General features: G+C 32.6%; 3 protein-coding genes across 3 annotated transcripts; all 3 read right to left on the bottom strand.

Moving 5' to 3' along the window:
* Positions 1-272: 272 nt before the first annotated feature.
* Positions 273-1,583, bottom strand: LOC116143473 (BAHD acyltransferase At5g47980-like). The gene has a single exon (XM_031428933.1). The coding sequence runs from the start codon at positions 1,581-1,583 to the stop codon at positions 273-275; it is 1,311 nt and encodes a 436-aa protein (XP_031284793.1).
* A 5,749-nt stretch (positions 1,584-7,332) lies between these two features.
* LOC116143396 (G-type lectin S-receptor-like serine/threonine-protein kinase SRK) lies at positions 7,333-21,355 on the bottom strand. The gene is made up of 4 exons (XM_031428846.1): positions 21,124-21,355; positions 20,876-21,026; positions 20,626-20,662; positions 7,333-7,829 (listed from the first exon to the last, which is right to left on the bottom strand). Exons 1-4 carry the CDS (start codon positions 21,210-21,212, stop codon positions 7,558-7,560), a joined length of 549 nt encoding a protein of 182 aa, XP_031284706.1. The 5' UTR covers positions 21,213-21,355; the 3' UTR covers positions 7,333-7,557.
* A 292-nt stretch (positions 21,356-21,647) lies between these two features.
* LOC116143471 (putative cysteine-rich receptor-like protein kinase 16) lies at positions 21,648-23,293 on the bottom strand. Its single transcript, XM_031428931.1, has 6 exons — positions 23,227-23,293; positions 22,975-23,115; positions 22,648-22,932; positions 22,316-22,450; positions 22,028-22,155; positions 21,648-21,860 (listed from the first exon to the last, which is right to left on the bottom strand). Exons 1-6 carry the CDS (start codon positions 23,291-23,293, stop codon positions 21,648-21,650), a joined length of 969 nt encoding a protein of 322 aa, XP_031284791.1.
* Between the last annotated feature and the right edge of the window lie 1,275 nt (positions 23,294-24,568).

Genomic DNA, 24,568 nt, shown 5'->3' with positions numbered 1-24,568 from the left:
GATTCCGACAACACCGACAGTGTTGCCAGACTTGCCACCTAGGCGGTTGCCGGTGGTGCTTTGTTGGTGCTGAAAATGACAGCCAGGCAGTAAATCTTTTTTTAAATTTATTTCTCAAAATTGAATAGACATCAACAAGAAGGAAGCAACCTTATGTCTTTATTCTTTTCCGATTGGGAAGTTCAAGTACAGAAATCACACACTTAATTTATTCCATAGAAGGCAAAGCTAGCCAGAAGTTCCCATGCAATTCTTCATCACAATCCATCTCTTTAGTTCAGTACACTTGGATTAACAGCAGCAAATTCAAGCAAATCCTTCTCAAGTTCAAATAAGGTCATCTCTTCTTTCTTCAGTGTCACAAATACTTCTACTCCTTCACCATCTTTTGTATCCATCAGCAAAACCAAATTTGGAACCAGCCAATTTGGCACAGTAGCCCATGCTGGTTTTCCCCACCCAAAATCAGCTTCATAAAACCCAAATCTACACCAACTCGAGCACATATAATGGTCAATATCATCTCTTACTCCGAAGTTTTCTATCCCACACATGCTCAACCATGCTTTTTTCTTTTCATTTATAGTTTCCATGGCATTTTTGTGAAATTCTTTTAATCCCTTGCTCAGTTTAGTAACCAAATCTTGAAAGTCTATCTCCTTCTCAGTTGAATGTGAAGGAAAGAACGCCCCCACCGCGTTCCCGATAGCGTTTCCTGGGAGAGAAGGCACAGTCCTTTTACGTAAATTGATATAGATGCTCATCACAGATAGCCTTGGAAACCCTTTGATTGATCTTGAAACATTGTCAAGACATTTCCAGATAAGCGAGGAAACGGCTTCAAACCGGGTCGGTTGCAGCACCATTGGACTGGCAGCTTTTGCCTTGAGTTTAACAATCTTTGATGATTCAATCACATACCTCTTTGTAATTACGGACTCGTCTCTAGTCACCTTCATAATTGGAGGAATGTCTGAATCTAATGGATGGAAAATTGATGATGCTACATTGAACTCAGGAAATTTCACTGAATCTTTAGACCCTGAAAGAGCTATAGAAGACCAGCTCTTTACAACTGTGCCTAGCGTGGTTCCGTCTGTAATTTTATGCGAAAAGCACAATCCAAGAACCATTCCACCGCATTCGAAAAAGCTAGCTTGAACAAACACTATACGCCCGGTTTCAGAATCCGTAGATTCCATCTCAACAGGAAGGAAACTTCTTAAAATAGAACAATCAGGTCGTTTAAGAATGTCCGCCAAAGTCCCATCGACTCGAGCTTGGATATATTCAGCTCCATTATCATTGCATTCAATGGTTGTTCGGTCTTTGATTATACCTGCAAGAGGGTAGAGCTCAGCCAGCAATTTTGGCAAAGATGTTTTCAGATGTTGAGATCTTTCAGCGGCCTCCACCACATGGGAATCACTATCATTTTTTGGAAGGTAGAAAAGCAGCAATGGCACATAGACTGCTGGAGCAGTCTGGTCTATAAAGGAAAGCTTGAAATTTCTGAGGTGTTGAGGAGTTGGAGAAGATGGTTTGATGATTTCTCTTGAAACAATCTCAATCTTCATAGCCATCTTGCTCTTATTAATTACTTTTATTTCTCTGTCTCATGCACCTTAACTATTAATAGAGCTTGAAGAGACTTAATTATGCACTAATTTTAATTAATTCCAATTAATTTCCATGTAATGTATTTACACACATTACTCGGGAAAAATATGGGCTGCGTTTGGATGGATATTTTTATGAGACGGTTTTGAGAATAGTGTTTGGTTCATTATTTAGAGAATAGGATCTTCAAAAATCAATTCCTTTACTTTTTTGATAGCTTTTGAGATTTTGAATTTTTTTTGCAGGGCTTCCCCTTTTTCACGCGTTCTCTTTTGACAGCTTATGACTTTTTTTTTTTTTTTTTCAGTCCTTTTTCACGTGTTCGTATTTCTTCTTTCACGCTCTTTCACTTCACTTGTTCAGTGTTCACCATTTCAGTTTACATTACGCACGGTTTCACTTAATGGTTTCACTTTTTTTCTTCACTTCACTATTTCAGTTTATGTATTAATGTGATGTTTTTAAACAGTTAGATTAGTACTTAAAATTAATATAAGTTTTTATTTTCTAACATCTACGGATGACAAAATTATCAATAAAATATTTAATATTATTAAAATATAACTTGATAAGTTATATATATAATAATACATTATTTTAATAAAATTTAATAAAATATTATATTAGTAAATCATTTATAAAAAAATATATTAATCAAATATTTAACACAAATATCAAAGCCAAAATACTCAACCAAACATATATTCTGTAAATCCTATTATCGTAATTCTAACTCTATCCAACTATCCAATTTTATCCCTAAAATTCTATCCAAAATAATGAACCAAACACACTCATAAAAGCTTGTTAGCCTTGATCTTCAACATAAGGTACTGATTTACTAGCTAAATAATTTTTGATATTCTTCATGCAAGTGTTCGTCAACTGTTAGCTAACAATAAGGTTGGGGGTTGTATAAACTAATTTTTTATATTCTTCGTGTAAGTGTTTGTCAACTGTTAACTAATCAATGGAGTTATATAAGATTAGTGAGAATATGTCATGTTATATTAATTTTTTATCATATTTGGTTATTAAGTAATATAAGATTCTGGTAATTTTTTAAAATTAATAATAGTTATTATTGGTGATATTAGAGGTAATACTTCTATTTTCTTAAGTATTATAAGATTACTTGATTATCTTATTTTTGTTATAATTTTATCTCTTATTAATAAATATTTTAGACAATAATGTCTTTGTTTTAAAATCAATTTTCATGAATCTGCCTTTTACAAGTTTACCTAAATTAATTAATTTTTTGGATAGAATTACTCTTGAATTCAAAATAAATTGTAACCCACTTAAACCATCATCCTCACCCACCTGCTGCTACTGGCAGCCACCGTCAGCCGTGACCGCCGTCGAAATGGCGCACACGGAAGCTAGAAAACGTTGGCGAGATCATTTAATATTAAATTCATCTGAAAAATGAAAATGTTAAAAACCACATTAAAAATATAAAAATTTCATTAAAATATCATTTTGACAGCAATAGAAACTAATCAAAGTATCATCAATTGATTGCTTGTGGCCGCCAGCGTGTAGTCTTCAGTTAATGTAAGCTTTTGAACTCAGAAACGTGGCAAAACTTGAACCAGGTTTTTCTTGTTTCTTTTTCAAGTTGAAGTTGCGTAATCGTAAAGGCACCAAGGCTGCTTGCTGTTGTGGGTCAATGGTAAAATAACGACCCATCCTCTTCACTGTATGTTTCCCCAAAAGGAATTTTCCTTCATTAAATAAATTGTACAGTATCCCCAAAAGGGATTTTCTTTCATTAAATAAATTGAAAGAAGGCTATGTTTTCATGAGCCAAACTTTATAGAACCGAGAAAACTTTTTATGTAATATAGCGTCACATTTCACAAAGGGCTGATGAATAGAATTGGCTTCTCAGCTTGTGGCACTACAGAAAATTGAGGATAGGCTGAATTCCAGAAACAAAATATTTTCTATAAACACTTGAATATAAGAACACTCATTAAATTTTCAAGCAAATTTTGTGATTATCTACAACTTTCCAAGGGCAGCTTCCATCGTATTCTAGGACAGATTAAGCCTACTTGATCGGTGACTGAGCGCGAATATGTCAATATCTTCTCTAGTATGTACCATGAGAGGCTACATTGTCATTTGACTACCAGTTTGCTGAATGTTGCCTCATTGACTGAGCAAATTTTCACCTTCAATGCACATTTACTTTCCTCATCTTCATCTCTTTTAACTGAAAATGCAAGCCTTTTGGAGTTGGGATGGCTCCAGTTTCTTTTGAGCATTGTATAAACATCCAACATGGTTGGTCTATCTGCAGGATTTTCCTGGACACAAAGTAGAGCTACTTGCAAGCATTTCTTCAATTTCCATGGAGAAGACGAATCGTCTAGTGATAAATCGAAAAATTCCATGACTTCACCTTCTTTCCACAATTCATAACCCTGAAGTAACTTAAATGTTACCCAACTTTGGCCAAGTTTCTCGCTATAGTAAATCACAATTTTTTTTTTTTTTTTTTTTTTTTAAATCAGGATGTCTACAGGAAAGAATGACTGGTAACTTACATATTCTAAAAGGGTCAAATTTTGCAGGGGCCACAATAGCATGCAGTCTTCTTGCCACTGATGATTTGCAGAAGCAAAACTCCATAGCCATAAACATCATAATTCATGGAGTATATACCTGTTCATACATACTCAAGGGGAATATAGGCACTGCAATTCAACGTAAACGCTGAAAATTGTCAATAATTCAACAAATGAAACATATAAAATGTCATGTTTTGTTTTGACAGACAAGTTAATTACTTACTATGTTCCAATAATTCGGTCGGTTTTCGCTTCACATTCATCTTTTGTAAAAGCTATAGCCATGCCAAAATCCAATATCTTGGGATTCAGGTCTTTGTCTAATAAAATGTTGTTAGCCTTCTGGTCTTTGTGAACTATCATAAAATTTGAGTTTTCTTGAAGATATAAAATCCCTTGAGTAATCCCTTCAAATGATTTGAATGCGTTGTTCTCATTCTAATAGATATCACCTCCACGATTGTGTAGAAAATTGGAATTACCAGGAAGAAAGAATGAGGGCTTCTTTGAAGCTTAGATGATTAGGCCTATAGATGAGAACCAAAACCAGAACCAAAACCAAAACCCAAGAGTCTGCACACCAAAGATGTAGAAATCCAAGCTCTTGCTTGGCATGTGCTGGTAAATCAACATATTTTCTTCCCTCTGAGTGCAAATCCCCAAGATCGGTACCAGATTTACATGTTGCAGCCTCACGGTAAGCTCGACTTGATTCTTGAACTCCTCAAGTCCTTGATGAGAAGCTTGGGAAACTCTCTTCACTGCTATCTCCTGTCCTATTGGAAATTTCCCCTGAAATATATACATAGTGATCGCTAGCTTCATCCTTGAAACTCCTGAAGTCCTTGATGGATTTTGAGATCAAACAGTTTCTAATATTACCTTGTAAACAGGTCCATATCCACCCTCGCTGAGCTTTTTGTCACTTGAGAAGTTATTTGTAGCTTCTTTAATAGTTGTAAACTTGAATATTTGCAGATTGTTTGCATTTTTGTTAAGATTTCTGGCAACTGATGCTTTTGTTTTCAGTTTAGACAGCAATCTTTTCACATTACTTATAACCCCTGAAACCAATGTAATGAAATGCAAAATTAGGAAATAGTTAGGCAATCATTCTATTTCATTGTGATTATATAATTAGGGTCAAATTACCTCTTGGCTTGAGTAATATTCTTTTCAAAAAACACATTAAGATCCCCGGTAGCAGCATAAATGTTGCTAATGTAACCAGAATAATCATCAGAAGCCGCTGTTTGTTTTTGCCGATCATCACCTTCCTTTTGGGTTATGAAAGTTGTTTCATTGTTAATTTGTTATGTTAATTTGTATGTGTCACCAAGTTACTCAATTTCTCTTACAGTCAAAATTTTGGATTAATTGTTGAGACAATTATTGAAGATTAGAAGCAATTAACAGTTCTATACCAGCTGAGGAAAACTCCCAGTTTTCGTGGTTGCCTAGTTGAAATAAACTGTAACCAAGTAGCCCTTTCTCTTTTGCAAATGAAACCTTAGCTTTTACAGCCTCCGCACCATCAAAATTGATCCAGTTTGTTCCACCAGTGAAGAGATTCACTGCATAAGTGTCATTGTACACTGAAGCAGCCCTACAACCATAACGCGAATGAAAGATTTGATGAGCTTATAGCCTATGCAACCATCTTTTGTGATAGCTAGGCCTGAAGCCGGTGCACCAACTGAAATATCATGGGAATTAAGAAGCGTACATGCATAGCAATGATAAGGAAAACCAAGTACCAGCTTGTCAGCAAGTAGTCCTTTATCAAGCCATTCCCTTATACTATCATTTGTATTGAGCCAGCCTGATGGGCCATATAAAGCAGCATGAGTGCTGTAAAATTATCTCTTGTAGGCAAATAGTAATCATATGCTAAAAGATGCATCCAATCCAAGTTCCTCTGTCTTGAATATACAGGGTAAATCATGGAGTCGTTTGCAGGCTAGTGATGGCAGCTCATTACCAATATCAGCTGTGACTTGTCAGAGTTTCTTGACATCAGAAGTTACTGCAGCGTACCACTCATCTAAAAGGGTTCCTAAAAATTGGTCATGTTGGTGCTTCTATTAGGCTTTACACCATAAAGGTCCAGGCCTTGGAAGTCATAAACCCTAGCAGTTTTTATGGAGGAGTCAATGAAAGTCTGTCTGGAAGATGTTTGGTTTATCATTGAAGAAAGGATAGTAGAGCATTGCCGTCCAGCCCAGATTGATAATAGGGTCGTAAATGATGGATTCTTGTGCTTCACAGTGCTAGAGAAATTAGAGTAGGATTTTTCATAGGTGGAGTTTATTAAGATGTGGTCAGTGGAGGAATCTATGTAAGCATACCACACATAAGGTGAGTGAAAAGAGCACAATTTATGCCAGAAATCGGAAGCTCATTGCAGGAAATCCAGTAGCCGCCTCTAATCCAACTTTAACAGTATGAGAACTGCAAACTGAGGGACAGGTAGAGGAAAATAAGGCTGATGGTTTTGCAAGCCATTGATTCCTTGTACAAGAAAAATTTTAGCCAAATTTGAAGCAAATTTCAGTATATGCTAATGCTAATTCTAATTCTAATTCTAATTCTAATTCTAATGTTAGGCAAATCGGAAGCTATCTAAGGTAAGTAAGTGTGCACAAGAAAAAATTGAATTTTTTTATATGCTAATCAAGCTTTCAATAGGAAGGAAATTTTACTTTTAAAATTTTTGGTCATTCTTTGGTCAACTGCTTATAAACTGTGCATTTGTGTCAGACAAAATTAAAGGATGCACATCTTTACTGAATGCATAGCCAGTCAACTATAAAAAATCCCAGAATTGTCAAATTTTTGAGGTTACTGCTACATATAATTACCACCACCACCAATTAGGAGTGAGCAGGAAAAATTGAAATTGTCATACTTGGAAGCATTTTTGGTCGATATACTGTCATACAATTACCAAGGAAAATTGGATGAAACCCTTAAGACGGAAAGTGACACCGACATTCTTGTTTAATAACCACATTAATTGAATATTCCATGAATCGGATATTCATCCGAAAAAGTTGACAATTAATTAATATAGGTAGATTGACTTATCCTCTTAGTAAACCTGTAAATGATTGTGTGCATATAACAAATAAACTAAAAGAAAGTATTGCATCAGCTATGAACAGAACAAAATTAACTCTACAATATAGAGTTACAGGTAAAAGAATTAAACAATGCCCTGAGGTGTTACAAGGGATGGAAACAAACAAAAAATAAAAAAAATAAAAAAATGGAAAACCTGAGTGTTTCAGAGGAATTCTGCAATCTCCCCTGCATACAGTAATTACTTCAATATCTTTCAAGATTACTCATTGACTCATCGCGGTACCGGTTGAGTAATTGTTGCATCATTGACTGAAAATATTTTCACCTTGATGATGCAATTACTATCCTCATCTTCATCTCTTTTGACTGAAAAAGCAGGCTTCTTAGGAGAAGGGATGTCTTCAATTTCACCTTTGAGCATGTTATAAACCTTGAGCATGGTTGGTCTTTCAGCAGGATTTTCCTGGACACACAATAAAGCTACTTGCATGCATCTCTTTAGTTTCAATGGAGAAGACGAATCATCCAGTGATGAATCAAAAANTACAAATAACAAAAAAAATATATTTTTTTTACTGTTTGAACAGTGCCACGCCAAATTGGTGAGCATGAACAGTGCTACACCAAATTTGGCATGGCACTGTAACTGGGCACCAAATTGGTGCAGAAAATGGTGCTGGGTTGGAGGTAAGTTTCACGCTATTTTGGTGTTTTTACACCAAAATAGCGCTGGGTTGGAGATGCCCTAACCCATTTTTTTGCCCATTTTTGTTTAACTGACATTTTTTGTTCTTAATAAAAAGTCTAGCAAAAATCGTGCATAGAAAAAAAAAATTAATTGGACTAATATTTGATATACAAATTTATTTATAAAATGCCTTTTTGTTATAACATTATTCACCCTAGTATATGCTCAAAAAAAAAAAAAAATTAAATAAATAAAATTATGAGACCTTGTAATTAAATAATTTCTTATCACCAATTTGAGGCTTACACATGAGTTGCATATTATATAAGTATAAGAACTTGAAAAATGTTACGTTTACAACCCAATTTCACAATATTCTCATACAACCTTAACGTGATAACATATTAACACTGTCACATCAACTCCCACCGCACCCAAGGTACCCAAGGAATTACTAGAAACAAACAGCCATTCCTTATGTGTTCCTTCATAAGGAATGGTTGTTCCTTATGAAGAATCACTTTAAATCTATAATACTTGGCGGTTTTCATCAAAGATTCAATAAAAGACTTTCTATGAGAAGAATCACTAACCATTGAAGATAGAACTGAATAGTTCACTTTGTTGCCCAATATGGATTGACTTGTTGCATTCTGTCCTTTCCAGACTGATAGAAGAGTTGTAACTGATGGACTTTTGCATAAGATGGTACCAGTAAAGTTTGAGAAGTATTGTTCATTGGTAGATGGGATGGAGAGCTGGTAAGTGGAAGAGTCTACATTAGCAAAAGCACATATAAGGTGAGTAAACAAGGCATAATTTATTTCTGATATGGGAAATTCACTACACTACAAGAAAACTGGCATTCTGCATCTAGTAAAATTAGACGCAGAAAGTCACATTTAGATGCTAAGCCATTTTTCGCGTCTAAATTTAGTAGTCGCCCCTTAGTTGCAGTATCGTTGTGGTAGATTCTTTGCGCGTCTAAATTTTTGTTTAGACGCGGAATTTTTTTTTTTTTTTTTTTTTTTTTTTTTTTTTGCGACTAGCAAAATAGTCGCTAAATGTTGGTCAAAATAATCCCCCAACTTAGACGCTAAAAGTTCAAGGGTAATTTGGTTAAATTGTACAGCGACTAATCAATTAGATGCAAAATGTACCTTTTCGTGTCTAATAATTTGTTGCGAATCCCACAAAAATTAGACGCCAAAGGTGTAAGGGTAATTTCGTAAAAGGTTTTCGTAACTATTTTATTAGTCGACGAATGTATCTTTTGGTGACCAAAATTTAGTGGTTAATTATAATACTTTTAGATGCTGAATGTAGAATCCAAACGGTTTTCGCGACTATTTTATTAATGGTCGAATGTATCTTTTGGTGACCAAAATTTAGTAGTTAATTATAGTTATTTTAGACGCTGAATATGGAATCTAATATGTTTTCGCGACTATTTTATTAGTGGCCGAACGTATCTTTTGGTGACAAAAATTTAGTAGTTAATTATAGTCATTTTAGACGCTGAATGTGGAATCCAATAGGTTTTCGCAACTATTTTATTAGTGGCCGAATGTATCTTTTGGTGACTAAAATTTAGTAGTTAATTATAGTCATTTTAGACGCTGAATGTGGAATCAATAAATTTTCACGACTATTTTATTTGGACGAATGTATCGTTTGGTGACTAAAATTTAATGGTTAATTTAATCATTTTAGACGCTGAATGTGAAATCCAAAAGGTTTTCACGACTATTTTTAGACGCTGAATGTGGAAGCAATTATACTAAATTACTTTTGCTACTAAAACATAGTTACAGAATATGTTTTTTTAGAGCATTTCATATGACCTTCAGCGGAATGCAATTATGCTAATGACTTTTGCTACTAAAAAATTAGTTGCAGAATGTGTTTTTTTTTTTAAGAGCATTTCGTATTGACCTACATTATACATTCAACATCAAAAAAATAATGGACACAATAAAAATCTGATCACTAAATCAAATATCATATTTTCATACATATATATAGAGTCTATACATGGATTTTATGCATGATGAGCAATAAAAATCCAAAATGCACTATCACATGTGCTAGAGGTGAGCACGGGTAGCGGGTAGAATCGGAACCAGAACCGGAACCTACCCAGAACCTGCACTGTGCGGGTAAGTTCCGGTTCCAATTTTTTGGAACGTTACTATGCGATTTGGTTCCGGTTCTTGCATGTGGAGGAATCGGAACCGGAACCTGTAAAAAGGGTACCCTGTTGGAACCTGTAAGGGGTACCCGTTTGGAACCTGTTTTGAAACCTGTAAGGGGTACCCGGTTTGGAACTGTTTGGAAGCTATTTTGGAACCTATTTGAACCTGTTTGGAACCTATTTGGAACCTGCTTTGGAACCTGTTTTTGAACCTGTTGGAACCTGTTTTGGAACCTGTTTAGAACCTATTTTGGAACTTGGACTATAATGAAATATTTGTGAAATGTAAATAATGGGGGAGTTTCTATCATTTTACATATAAAAAATTTAAAATAGAAAAAGTTAAATTTTTGAATAACCTAATTAAATAAATATACGAATACAATTATACTTATTACATATAAATATACCATATTAAAAGCTTTAATATATTATAATACATTAATATTAAAGTTTTGATCAATTAAGTGAATAATTGGAATTATGATCCAATTAAAAGTGTTTTACATTTTTAATGTTATTAAAAGAATTATTTTTGAATAAAATAGTATATTTGATTGAGTAATAATATATTTAGTTATTACTTCAATTATCAAGTTCTAAGTATATCTATAATAAATTAGTAATTAATTAATTATATATGATAAATGATAAACATTAATAAATTTAATTACTAGTTAAATATCATACTTAATCAATTATAACATTACATTATAGTTAAATGATTATTTAATTAATTATAATTTTATACATTACTTAATTGATTTATAGTATAATTATTATAGCATTACATTAATTGATTACTACTTAATTAATTGACTTATAAGTTATAACATAATTAAATAGTTAATTAATTGATTTATAATTAAAAATTTAATTAATTATAGCATTACGTTATAGATTTATATAATTACTTAATCAATTATAACATTTTATTATAAACATTAGTACAAACTTAATTAAATGATTAAAATTAATCAATTATAATATTACTTAAAAATTTATAGTATGATTACTTAATAGTTAATTCACTATAACATTACATTATAGTATGATATATATTATTATAACATTACATAATTAAATAATTACTTAATTGATTATGTCATTATTTATAAATATTGGTAATATCTAATTTATTACATAAACATTAGCAAAATACTTAATTAAATGATAAGAAATTTAATTAATATAACATTATCTTATAAACATTTTATATAAACATTAATTAAGCATTACATATAGTTAAATAATTACTCAATTAAATTATAATATTATTATATTACATTATTATTATGATCACTTACTTATTTAAGCATTACATAGTTAAATGATTACATAATTAGTTATGAATTATAACATTACATTATAAACATTAGTAATTTAGTAATTTACTATATTATTACATTACTTAATTAAACGATTAAAAATTTAAGTAATTATACATTACCTTATATATTATAATATAATTACTTAATCAATTATAACATTCCATTATAAACATTAGTATATTAATCAAATGATTGAAATTTAATTAATTATAATATTAAATTATAGATTTATAGATGATTACTTAATTCATTATAACATTACATTATACTATTATAGTATGATCATATAATTAATATAACATTACATAATTAAATGATTACTTATTGATTATGAGTTATGATATTATGTTTTAACATTAGTAATTACTAATTACTACATAAATATTAGCACAATATTTAATTAAATGATAAGAAATTTAATTAATTATAATATTACTACTTATAACATTTCTTATAAACATTAATTAAGCATTACATTATAGTTAAATAATTACTCAAATAAATTTAATATTATTAATTACATTATATATTATGATCACTTACTTAATTATAGCATTACATAGTTAAATGATTACATAATTACATAATTAGTTATGAATTTATAACATTACATTATAACATTAGTAATTTACTAATTTACTATATTATCATTATTTATTAAACGATTAAAAATTAATTATTATAACATTACCTTATATATTATAATATCATTACTTAATCAATTATAACATTTCATTATAACATTAGTTATTAATCAAATGATTTGAAATTTAATTAATTATAATATTAATTATAGATTTATATTATGATTACTTAATTCATTATCATTACATTATACTATTATAGTATGATCATATAATTATATAACATTACATAATTAAATGATTACTTAATTGATTATGAGTTATGATATATGTTTTAAACATTTGTAATTATATTTACTACATAAATTATAGCACAATACTTAATTAAATGATAAGAAATTTAATTAATTATAACATTACCTTATAAACATTATTAAACATTACATTATAGTTATTACTTAATTAGTTATGAATTATAACATTACATTATAAACATAGTAATTTAGTAATTTATTATATTATACATTACTTAATTAACGATTAAAATTTAATTAATTATAACATTATCTTATATTTATAATATCATTACTTAATCAATTATAACATTCCATTATAAACATTAGTATATATCAAATGATTTGAAATTTAATTAATTATAATATAAATTATAGATTTATAGTATGATTACTAATTCTTATAACATTACATTAACTATTATAATATGATCATATAATTAATATAACATTACATAATTAAATGATTACTTAATGATTATGAGTTATGATATTATGTTTTAAACATTAGTAATTACTAATTTACTACATAAACATTAGCACAATACTTAATTAAATGATAAGAAATTTAATTAATTATACATTACCTTATAAACATTTCATTATAAACATTAATTAAGCATTACATTATAATTAAATAATCTCTCAATTAAATTATAATATTTATATATTACATTATATTATGATCACTTACTTTATTAGCATTAATAGTTAAATGATCACATAATTACTTAATAGTTATGAATTTATAACATTACATTATAAACATTATTAATTTACTATACTATTACATTACTTAATTAAACGATTAAAAATTAATTAATTAACATTACTTTATATATTTATAATATGATTACTTAATCAATTATAACATTCCATTATAACATTAGTATATTAATTAAATGATTTGAAATTTAATTAATAATATTAAATATAGATTTATAGTATGATTACTTAATTCATTATAACATTACATTATACTATTATAGTATGATCATATATTAATATAACATTACATAATTAAATGATTACTTAATTGATTATGACATTATATAAACATTAGTAATTTACTAATTTACACAATACTTAATCAAATTATTATAATTTTATTAATTAAACATTATATTATAAATTTATGGTATGATTATTTAATTATTAACATTCTATTATAAACAATATTACAATACTTAATTAAATGATTAAAAATTTAATTAATTTAATATTACATTATAATTAAATAGTATTTTACTTAATTAATTATAATATTACAATTTACATTGTAGTATGATCACTTAATTAATTATAACATTACAATTTACATTGTAGTATGATCACTTATTAATTATAATATACTAGTTTCTAATATTAAATTTACTAAATTATATTTGGTATATTATGAATACCCAATTGACAATTATAACATTAAATTAGTAAATTAATAAATATTAATAATTTATTTTATGGAATTGTGATGAATAATTGTTGTGTTTTGGTTTTGATTGACGAATTTTATGTGAATTGTGATGAATTGATTGAATTCAAGTGTTGCTTAGAGATTACAGGTTATGAGTTACATTGGACACAAATGAATGAATAATGAAAATTTGTTAGGGGTGTATTTGTAAACTTATAAGGTATTTTTGTTATTTTTTAAACTAATAGGGGGGTAATTGATTTTTTATAGGGTACCCTGGAAATGAACCAGAACCTGCATTTTAGGTTCCGGTTCCTTGAATTGAAGAACCTGTACTGTACGGTTCCGGTTTCGGTTCCTTTTTTTGGGAACCTGCATTGTGCGGTTCCGGTTCCGGTTCCCCCGAAAAATACAGGGTACCCGGAACCGCTCACCCATCATGTGCATAACCCAAAAGAACAGCATGCACCCACATTTTTCCCACTACCTATCTATCTGTGCATAACTAACAAAAAAATGTCCATCCCATGTACACCATCTAACACATATATGCAAACAATCCTAAAAAATGGTTCTACCCCCATGTCAAAATATCTACTGCCCATACAACAAAAAAATAACCATCAATACCGTTAGCATGTCAAGTGTCACCAGTTGCGGTATTTGAAATAGTTGTAGCTAATGAGGACGAGTCTTCATCAGTTGGAGATGGCAAGCGCTGTCGAGTTGGAGTTTTATTAGATTGCTGTAGTTTAAGGGCTATAGTTAGCTGCTTCATCATCTCCAACCGGACAAATTGTTAGTGTTCAAGGTTTTTTATTTTCTCTTTTTGTTGATCAAATAAGATGAGCTGCTCCTCCAACTGTTTAATCTTATTTTCTTGTTGTTGCACAATGCACCTTAACTCTGCTACTGCTGTAGTGGATTGATGCTCAATCTGTGAAAATGCAAAATTCTGGTTAAATCCGGAAGCTTTACCCAGAACTTCCTCACATATTTCAGCTTCTGTTTTTTCACTTTCCCCTGCTTGTGTTTCATCTTGCAGCTCTTATCATTTTTTCCTACCACCAATTGAATGCATAATCAATAAGTCAACCAACAAACTAAATAGCAACATAAAAGAATACTGCAACACCAAACAAAAATAAATTTCATGGAGTAGAGAAGCAAGTATCTCAAACATTATCAATCTAACACTAAAAGGCAAATTCTGACATAAAGTTTTTCTTATACACATATAAGCAACAGATTGACATTCACATATCCATGCATAAACATGCTAAGTAACTGGAAAGATAAGGGTTGTTGCATTTTCTAAATATCATAAAAGTGATGTGGCAAGGGTGCTATGGTGATACGGAATGGAAGTTGATTAGTTCAGTACTACTCATCAAGAAGTATAAATCTGTACATATGCATTTCCCATTTTCAAAGTGTTTTAATTCTACAAGAGGCAAAACAAAGCCATGGCTCTCTGCCATTGCTACCAGAGCTCCCAAGGACATACACTATCACACTGTAAAAACTCCACTAACATACATGATCTTCAGCAATCATGAAGCTGAATATTTTGAAAATAACAAAATTCATTTCACAAGATGATGTGCACAATTTTAAATCATTATGATTTAGGTGGTTTCAATCAAGTTGAATCTCAATTCCATGGAGGAAGACTTCACACACATGCACACACACACACAAAATATAGAAAAAAAAAATAAAATATAATCTCATCCGTCCAAGTTCAGCGATACAACATTCAAATTATATATTCAGACAATAATAATATCTACATCATAAAATCCAAACTGTTAAGTTCAATCCAAACAGATTATAAACCATGAAACAGGTTTTTCCTACTAGAAGAAACTCTAACTTTCAGCTTTAAAAAATACAAACTGTTAAGTTCAATCAAGAGAAACTATATAACACAAGTTAAATTTCAGCCTTATCCTGCAATGTTTGTAACATATCAATAGCAAACCACAGCAAAGTTATAAAAGTTTGGTAACACTCAGGAAAACTAAATGCCAATATCAAACAAATGCACAAGTAGCAACATAGTTACAGGTGATCAAAAGATGACAGAGAAATGCAATGAGACTCAAATTAAAACAATAAAAGCATGGTAGTATGGAATAGTTACGAAAAAACAATACATTTATACCCAATTGAATGGTAAGACATTTCATATATCGATAATTGAAAGATGATCAACTTACATATAGCTCTCTTGCTTGTTCATTAATCCACCCTTTCTCCGCGCTCCAACGAGTGTCATGAAATAATTGTATAGGACCGACAGATTCCCCAAGTTGGTGCACCTTAACAGTTCATATCGTCATTGATCATAAATTGAAATAAATTTAGTAAACAGAACAACAAAGTTGTATATTTGTATAGGTGAATCATTTTAAATACCTTTTCCTTTTTGTGCTGGATAAAGTTCTTGGAACCACCGCGGTGGTTACACCTCATCTTCGACCGGTTCTCAGAATAAGTTTTTGACCGTGCCTAACACCACAAAATCAGGAAATTAAAATACAATACATATATAATAACATTAAAAGCCATGCTGACCTTACCTGAAACTTTTCACTAGAAAAAAAGTCACAAAGATATATCCAATCATCGGGATCTTTAATTTCTTCTAATCTATTCTGTAATGCTTCCTCCTTAGTAGCATATGCTTTGAATTTCTTGTGTAGGGCACTCCGGAAGCTGTTGAATCTCTTACACAATTTGTGCTTTAGCCATTTCAGTATATGGGGCTCCGTGATATCAATGTCAAACTTGGTCTAAATTCATCAATAATGTACATGCATTAAACTTATATGGGTATTATATATTATTTTCATAAGGAAGTATGACAATATGGATAATGATATTAAACTACATTACCATGATACGAGCAATCATTTGTTTTTCGACATCGTAGGGAACTTTCTTCCAAGTAAGAACTCTTATGAGGGCATAATTCCTCGCAACTATTCCTACCTCAGTACTCAACTTTGATGCATTTACTCCAGTAGGTACTCCATCTTCTTTTTGAAAGTCTACATGCAACTTTGACTACGCTATTTGTAGGAGTCTTTCACATCCAACTTCTCTACTCTTCCCTCTCACGTTCTTTGCCACAATATTCTCTACAAAATCAAAATAATGCATCAACAATAAATACTATGTTATCACAAGGACGGTTTACATGTTGGTAAAGTAAAATGTATTCTTAAATTTTAAACAAACATTGTACTCAATATCTAAAATCCAAGTATATATTTCAGTATGCTTATATGGACCAATATCATAACTTTACTAGTGATTGCAGCAATTTCAGGTGTCGGTACAGGACTATGATTCTGTGGAACAACATTTGCACGTCTAGCTAGGGTCCTTCTTGTACCATGAGCCATCTTCGGAATCTACAAACATCAACATAAGAGAAAACGTACCAGGTAAGATATAAGTCACTTTATACAATTAATCTCACGAAATTAGATCATTAACTATACAAGTGGAAGGGGCCCAACCAATGCTCGGTGTTTATTAGGTATCATTGCTGGAAGTTCGGGAGATCTGCGAAGCTGAAGTGGTCGAGACGCTGCTCGTAATATTTGGTCTTGTACTGGTACTATTGTTGTTGTTGTTGTTGTTGTGGTTGGGGTTGGGGTTGGGGTTTCGTTTGCTTTGAGAATCTTCTAGAGAGCCTTGGGGTCCGCTTGAATTTGAATGGCTGTGATGCAAGTGCAGATGGAAATGAAATGGAGATGATGACGATGATCGAGAGAATTATTCGTAAGGATTTTGCCATTGTTTTGTTTTGAATGTTGAGTTCATTGAGTTGGATAATGTGGACTATGGAGTTATGAAGTAGGCTGGAGTAGAGTAGGCGGTAACCATGGGTGGAATTCAACTGCGATCGGATGTAGATTGCAGTCAGGGCTTTCTAATTGATTTGATGATTGCATGAGTCTAATTGGGAAGGTCTACAAGTTTTGGTATTCGCCGAAGCACTGGATTATAAAGTAGTTGTAAATTGTAATTGTCCTAAGTTTGACGCTTCTGACTCTAACTGGGTGGGCTGGGTAACTTGACGAGCAACTTAAAATATGAGTAATGCTAGACAGCTCCACCTATTTCTTACTGTCCTAGGTTTGACGCTTCTGACTCTAACTGGGTGGGCTGGGTAACTTGACGAGCAACTTAAAATATGAGTAATGCTAGACAGCTCCACCTATTTCCTATTGTCCTAAGTTTGACGCCTCTGACTCTAACTGGGTGGGCTGGGCATACTTGACGAGCAACTTAAAATATGAGTAATGCTAGACAGCCCCACCTATTTCCTAATGAACCGTTATTTTCAATTTTAATCAAGCAAAAATTAAATGAAAAATCTTTTAAACACCAAAATCATTCTTTCAATCATTTTCCCATACATCTTGTGGACAAGGATGAGAGTTTCACAAATCTCAAAGATTCCACTACAGAAAATAAAACCTAGAAAAATCTTCCCAAAATATCGTAAGATTGAGCCATCCCAAAAAAAATGGCAGCTACAAGTCAATGTCAAGGGCTGTAGCGCCAGAACGCTAGCCACCAAAAAGAAAGTGCCAATAACAAAAACAAAAACAATGAAAATGACGATGATCATCTTCCATGGGTAGTTTTGGAAATAATTTAGTGTGAGAATCTTGGTGGTTGTCGCTTGTCGGGGTACCTTTGGCTATTGGTATTTGCTCAAGTTTTTTGTTGTGGTGAAGGAGCAGAAGTCATGGGATGTGCCAATATGGCTTCCGTTGTTGACATCTTTCTTAACTTCAGGAATTTATGCACTTGGGATTTTCTTATCCCAATGCACATTTACTTTCCTCATCTTCATCTCTTTTAACTGAAAATGCAGGCCTTTTAGTAGTTGAGATGGTTGCAGTTTCGCTTTTGAGCATCGTATAAACATACAACATGGTTGGTCTATCTGCAGGATTTTCCTAGACACATAGTAGAGCTACTTGCAAGCATTTTTTCAGTTTCCATGGAGAAGACGAATCGTCTAGTGATAAATCGAAAAACTCCATGACTTCAACTTCTTTCCACAATTCATGCCCCTGAAGTAACTTAAATGTTACCCAACTTTGGCCAAGTTTCTCGCTATAGTAAATCACAATTTAAAAAAAAAAAAAAAAAAAAAATCAGGATGTCTACAGGAAAGAATGACCGGTAACTTACATACTCTAAATAGGTTAAATTTTTGTAAGAGCCACAATAGCATGTTGTCTTCTTGGCACTAATGATTTGCAGAAGCAGAACTCCATAGTTATAAACATCACACTTCATGGAGTATATACATTTTCTTATATACTCAGGGTAATATAGCCACTGCATAGCTATAAACATCATACTCCATAGCTATAAGCATTTTTGTGATCTGACTGCTACATATAACTACCACCACTTATTAAGAGGAGTGAGTAGGAAAAATTGAAATTGTCATACTTGGAAGCATTCTTGGTCAATATATTGTCATACATAGGTGGTGAAATCCGGTTAACCGGAGTGGTTAGGCACTTTCTTGAACTGAACCGGAATCCGGTTTGAATGAAAAACCAAACCAAAACCGAACTGGTTTTCCACTTGAATCTGATGCTAATTCGGTTAACTGGTTAACCTATTTTTCTTTTTGGCTTTTAATCCTATAAATTCCCTTCTTCTCGCTTTTAATTGTATAAATTCCCTTTTTCCATTTCCCTTTCATCTCATTCTTTGTCTCCACAATACTTCTCTATATTTAGATAACAACTGCATTCTTGATGATACTCTTTATCTCTCATTTAATTTCTTTTACTGAAAAACAAAAACCCAAACAAATCTTAAAACTTTCCCAAAATCCCAAAAAAATGTCACGTTAATTTGTTTTTGTTTTTTCCCCCACTTTTGTGGTTGTTGCCCACTTTGGTTTTCGCTTAGCAGCGATCTCCCAAAGGTACTCCAACCGGCCAGCCAAATCCTGCACCACCAAATAATAACAATAATAGCAAGCCCTCACCTCAACAACAGTCGTAACAGAATTCTCTGGCTACCCAACCATAACAAACACCACCAAGGTGAATTGGATGAAACCCTCGAGACAGAAAGTGGCATCGACATTCTTGTTTAATAACCACATCAATCATATATTCCATGAATCAGATATCCATCCAACAATGTTAACAAGTAATTAATATTAGGTAGAGTGATTAATCCTCTTTATAAACATGAAGACCTGGAAGACGATTGTGTGCATAAAACAGATAAACTAAAAGAAAGTATTGAAACTAACTATGAACAGTAGTGTAGAACAAAATTAACTCTACAATATAGAGCTTGGGGGTAAAAGAATTAAACAATGCCCTGTAGTGTTACCAAGGGATGCAAAAAATAAAAAAAAATAAAAACTTGAGTGTTTCAGAGGAACCTTGCGATCTCCCCTACATACCCAAGAGCAATTACAGCAGTGGTTTACATGTTGAGTAGCATAGTTAATAAGGAATCTACAACTACTTCAATATCTTTCAGGATTAGTCATCGACTCATCGCTGTTCCGGTTGAGTAATTGTTGCATCATTGACTGAAAATGTTTTCACCTTGAAGATGCAATTACTATCCTCATCTTCATCTCTTTTGACTGAAAAAGCAAGCTTCTTAGGAGGAGGGATGTCTTCACTCTCACCTTTGAGCATGTTCTAAACCCTGAGCATGGTTGGTCTTTCGGCAAGATTTTCCTGGACACACAATAAAGCTACTTGCATGCATCTCTTTAGTTTCAATGGAGAAGAAGAGTCATCTAGTGATGAATCAAAAAACTCCATGCCTTCACCTTCTCTCCACAACTCATACCCCTAAAGTAATCCAAATGTTACCAAGCTTTGCAGTTTAAAGTTTCAAATGAAAAATTTTGACTAAATTTTTGTTTTTCAATGTTGAATGGCGATTATAAACCATTTATTGGCTCATCTCATGAAGTTTGCATTATAAAAAAACAAAAATGTTCACAGGAAAGACTGCTAATGGATTAAAGTTGAGACTTGAATTATCAAAAAAAAGTGACTTACATATTCCAAAAGGGTTAAATTTTCGTTTGAGCCATAGTAGCATGCGGTCCTCTTGCCACTTATGATTTGTAGAAGCAAAACTCCATAACTATAAACATCATACTTCATAGAGTATATACCTTTTCTTACATATTCAGGAGGAACATAGCCACTGCAAATCAACATAGGCAAGAAAATGCCATTATTCAACAAAGAAAACTTATAGAAATAATGTGTCACATATCAATTTAAGTAAGTTAAGGACTTACTATGTTCCAACTATGCGGCCTGTGTTAGCTTCAAATTCATCTTTCGTAAAAGCTTTAGCCATTCCAAAATTTGATATTTTGGGGTTCATTTCTTTATCCAACAAAATGTTGCCAGCCTTTAAGTCTCTATGAACTATTGTAAAGTTTAGTATTCTTGCAGATATAAAAGCCCTTGAGTAATACCTTCAATGATCTGAACACGCTTTCTCCAATCTAAAAGATACCATCTGTTAGCATCTGTAGAAAACCAAACTTGTAATCAGTTGGTCAATTAAAAACTAGAAGCAAAAACAACAAGACAGTCAAGTTTCCACAAGTCCTAAAATATAACTGTTTTTGCTTATGTTTTGATCTTTCTAGAAAAGAGTAAGATTACATATACAAACTTGTATAGGAGTGACATATCATTCATCCGTTTTAGTATTAGTTTGAAGAGTTTGTAAGCGTAATATTGTTACATGGACAAACTATTTAAACCCAGTTAAAGATATATAGATCATAGTTGGAAGTATAGAGTTTACATATCAAAGATGTAGAAATCCAAGCTTTTGTTTCGGCATGTGTTCATAAATCAGCATCTTTTCTTTCTTTTCAGTGCAAATTCCCAAGACTCGTACAAGATTTACATGATGAAGCCTTGCAGTAAGCTCAACTTCATTCTTGAACTCTTCAAGTCCTTGAGGAGAAGTTTCTGAAAGTCTCTTGACTGCTATTTCTTGTCCCTTAATTAACCTCGCCTGATAGTTGAAACCTAGTACTTTTTCAAACAAACTTTATATACAAACTGATGTGACACAATAGGCTTAATCCAATAATTTAAAAAATATCATGAACACCCTGTATATGGCATCAGCTGAACAACTCCTAAACTAGCACCTTATATGTTACAATCTGTTAGTATTACCTTGTAGACAGGACCGTATCCACCCTCGCCGAGCTTATTATTGCTCGAGAAGCTATTTGTAGCCGCTTTAATTGTTGTAAAACTGAATACTTGCAACTTATTTGCATCATTGTTAAGTTTTTCAGCAGCTGATATTTTGATTTTCAGTTTAGATAGTGAACTCTTCATAGTACTCATAATCCTTGAAACCAAATATAATGCAAAGCACAATTCAGTCATATAAATGGTCAAATTACTCTATTTCAGGGTTGATTATAGCACTCATATTGAACTAGAAGCTTAAGTTACCTGTTGATTTGAGTACTCTTCTTTTCAAGTAGCAAATTATGGCACTAAGAAGCAGCATAAGTATTGCTACTGTAACAAGAATTATTATCAGTAACCGTGGCTTGTTTCGCTGATCTTCAGTACTTTCCTTTTGAACTAAAAATATGTTTCTTATGTTCATTAGATTCACATAGTTGTTAAACTTCTCTAATATTTTAATAATATGATAAATTGGAAACACTTGGGATTGATCTTCCCAGTGAAATTCCCCTGTATTTTCTCTGTTAAGAAAATAATGGAAAAGATAATTGAAGAAGGATCAAATGAATAACAAGTAAATAACAATTCCATACCAGCTGAAGAAAGCTCCCATTTGTCATCATTAGAAAGCTGAAACACATTGTACCCAAGCAGCCCTTTTTCTTTTACATAAGAAACTTTTGCTCTTATAGCCTCAACACCATCAAAATTGATCCAATTTGTTCCAGAAGTGAAGAAATTCACGACATAAGTATGATTATACACTGAAGCAGCTCCATAACCATAATCTCGAACGTACGATTTGATGAACTTGTAGCCTATAGAACCATCTATTGTGATACTGGGACCAGAAGTCCGTGCACCAATAGCATTATCATCTGGACTAACCAATGTCTAGGCGTAGCCATGATAAGGCAAACCCAGAACAAGTTTTTGAGCTTCAACTCCAATTCTTAGCCATTCACTTATACTATAATTGGTATTGAACCAACTTGAAGAACCATATAAAGCAGCATGAGCGCCTATAAATTTATCCCTTGTAGGCACATAATAGTCATATGCTAAAACATGTATCCAATCCAAGTTCTTTTTCAAGGATTCTATTGGGTAAGTGATCGAGTCGAGAAAAGGCAAATGATGGCTGGTCATTACCAGTAAAAGCTATGACTTACCTGAGTTTCTAGCCTCGAAATTTACCTCATCGCGCCATTCGTCGAAAAGGATTCCTAAATTTGTCATGTTGATTCTTCTATTTGGCTTTACACCAGCAAGGTCTAGGCCATGGAAGCCATCTTGATGGAGTTGGGCCTAACTCCACACCCAATGGGCCTAACTCCACACCCAATAGGCCTTATTGAGTGGGAGAATTGTCTACTCTTATAAACCCATTGGCTTGAGTGTGCCTAGTCGATATGGGATCTCCAACACCCCCCCTCACGGTCAAGCCCATATGGTCAATTTGTCTATGAATGGAGGTAGTTTGGCAGCCCACAGCTGGTCAATCACTCAGCTCACATGGGGCTAGCTTTGATACCACTTGATGGAGTTGGGCCTAACTCCTCACCCAATAGGCCTTATTGAGTGGGAGGATTGTCCACTCTTATAAACCCATTGGCTTGAGTGTGCCTAGTCAATATGGGATTTCCAACAAGCCATAGAGCCTGGCTGTTTCTATGGAGGATTTGATAAAAGTCTTTCTGGAAGAGGATTGGTTTATCATTGAACCAAAGGTTGAAGAGTTTTGTCCCGCACCCCAGATTGATAAAAGTGTTACAACTGATGGATTCTTGTGTTTCACAGTGCTGGTGAAGTTAGAGAAGGATTCTTCAGAAGTTGAGTTGATAGAAATGTGGTAGGTAGAGGAGTTTATACGAGCGAAACCGCACATAAGGTGAGTGAAAAGAGTAGACTTTATCTCTGAAATGGGGAGCTCACTCTGAGAATCCCAGTAACCACCTCTAATCCAACTTTGTGACGAGTTTGCATAGTGCAAATGGGGAAGAGAAATGAAGAGGAGGAGGAAGGCGTTGGTTTTGTCAACCATTGAAGGAAGGAAGCTCATGTTTTGCAGGAAATGTGAATGTTCATATAGCAAGTTAGGCTAAAATACAACATATCAATTTTCCTGTATTGACTTTATGGATAGATTTCGTGGGAAAATGATACACTTTCTCCTTTTTTGGACTGTCTAACAATGTTGAATTTAGGAGATTGACTAAGAACCCTCTTGACTTTGCTTATTGTTGTGACACTATAATTAGCTAATGCACGCATACCACATACATATTCAGTTTAACTTGCTGACATGAATACATTGATATGTGATACGACTGTAACCTCTCATGCCTACTTTCTTCGGTGTGGCTTTAAGACTTAACATTTTTCCTAAAGCTGATTCTGGCGAAAATTCTCTCCATCGCTACCATTTGAACCTCTAGTCTCCTTACTACAAAACCTCTGTCATTTCAACATCTGATTTCTCGTTGATTTTCGGCCATTGCAAAGCTAGGATTT

The sequence above is a fragment of the Pistacia vera genome, unplaced genomic scaffold (genome assembly GCF_008641045.1).
Source record: "Pistacia vera cultivar Batoury unplaced genomic scaffold, PisVer_v2 Contig430, whole genome shotgun sequence".
In the NCBI taxonomy this organism is placed as follows: domain Eukaryota; kingdom Viridiplantae; phylum Streptophyta; class Magnoliopsida; order Sapindales; family Anacardiaceae; genus Pistacia; species Pistacia vera.
The sequence above is the reverse complement of the archived record's forward strand: the minus strand, read 5'-3'. Positions and strand labels throughout refer to the sequence as shown.

Coding starts and splice junctions, on each gene's coding strand:
- LOC116143473 (XM_031428933.1), bottom strand. CDS start 1,583: ATGGCTATGAAGATTGAGATTGTTTCAAGAGAAATCATCAAACCATCT.
- LOC116143396 (XM_031428846.1), bottom strand. CDS start 21,212: ATGAACCCCAAAATATCAAATTTTGGAATGGCTAAAGCTTTTACGAAA. Junction 21,027..21,123: donor GGCCGCATAGTTGGAACATA/GTAAGTCCTTAA, acceptor GTTGATTTGCAG/TGGCTATGTTCCTCCTGAAT. Junction 20,663..20,875: donor ATTTAACCCTTTTGGAATAT/GTAAGTCACTTT, acceptor GGATTACTTTAG/GGGTATGAGTTGTGGAGAGA.
- LOC116143471 (XM_031428931.1), bottom strand. CDS start 23,293: ATGACAAATTTAGGAATCCTTTTCGACGAATGGCGCGATGAGGTAAAT. Junction 22,451..22,647: donor ATGGGAGCTTTCTTCAGCTG/GTATGGAATTGT, acceptor ACATATTTTTAG/TTCAAAAGGAAAGTACTGAA. Junction 21,861..22,027: donor GATACGGTCCTGTCTACAAG/GTAATACTAACA, acceptor TTCAACTATCAG/GCGAGGTTAATTAAGGGACA.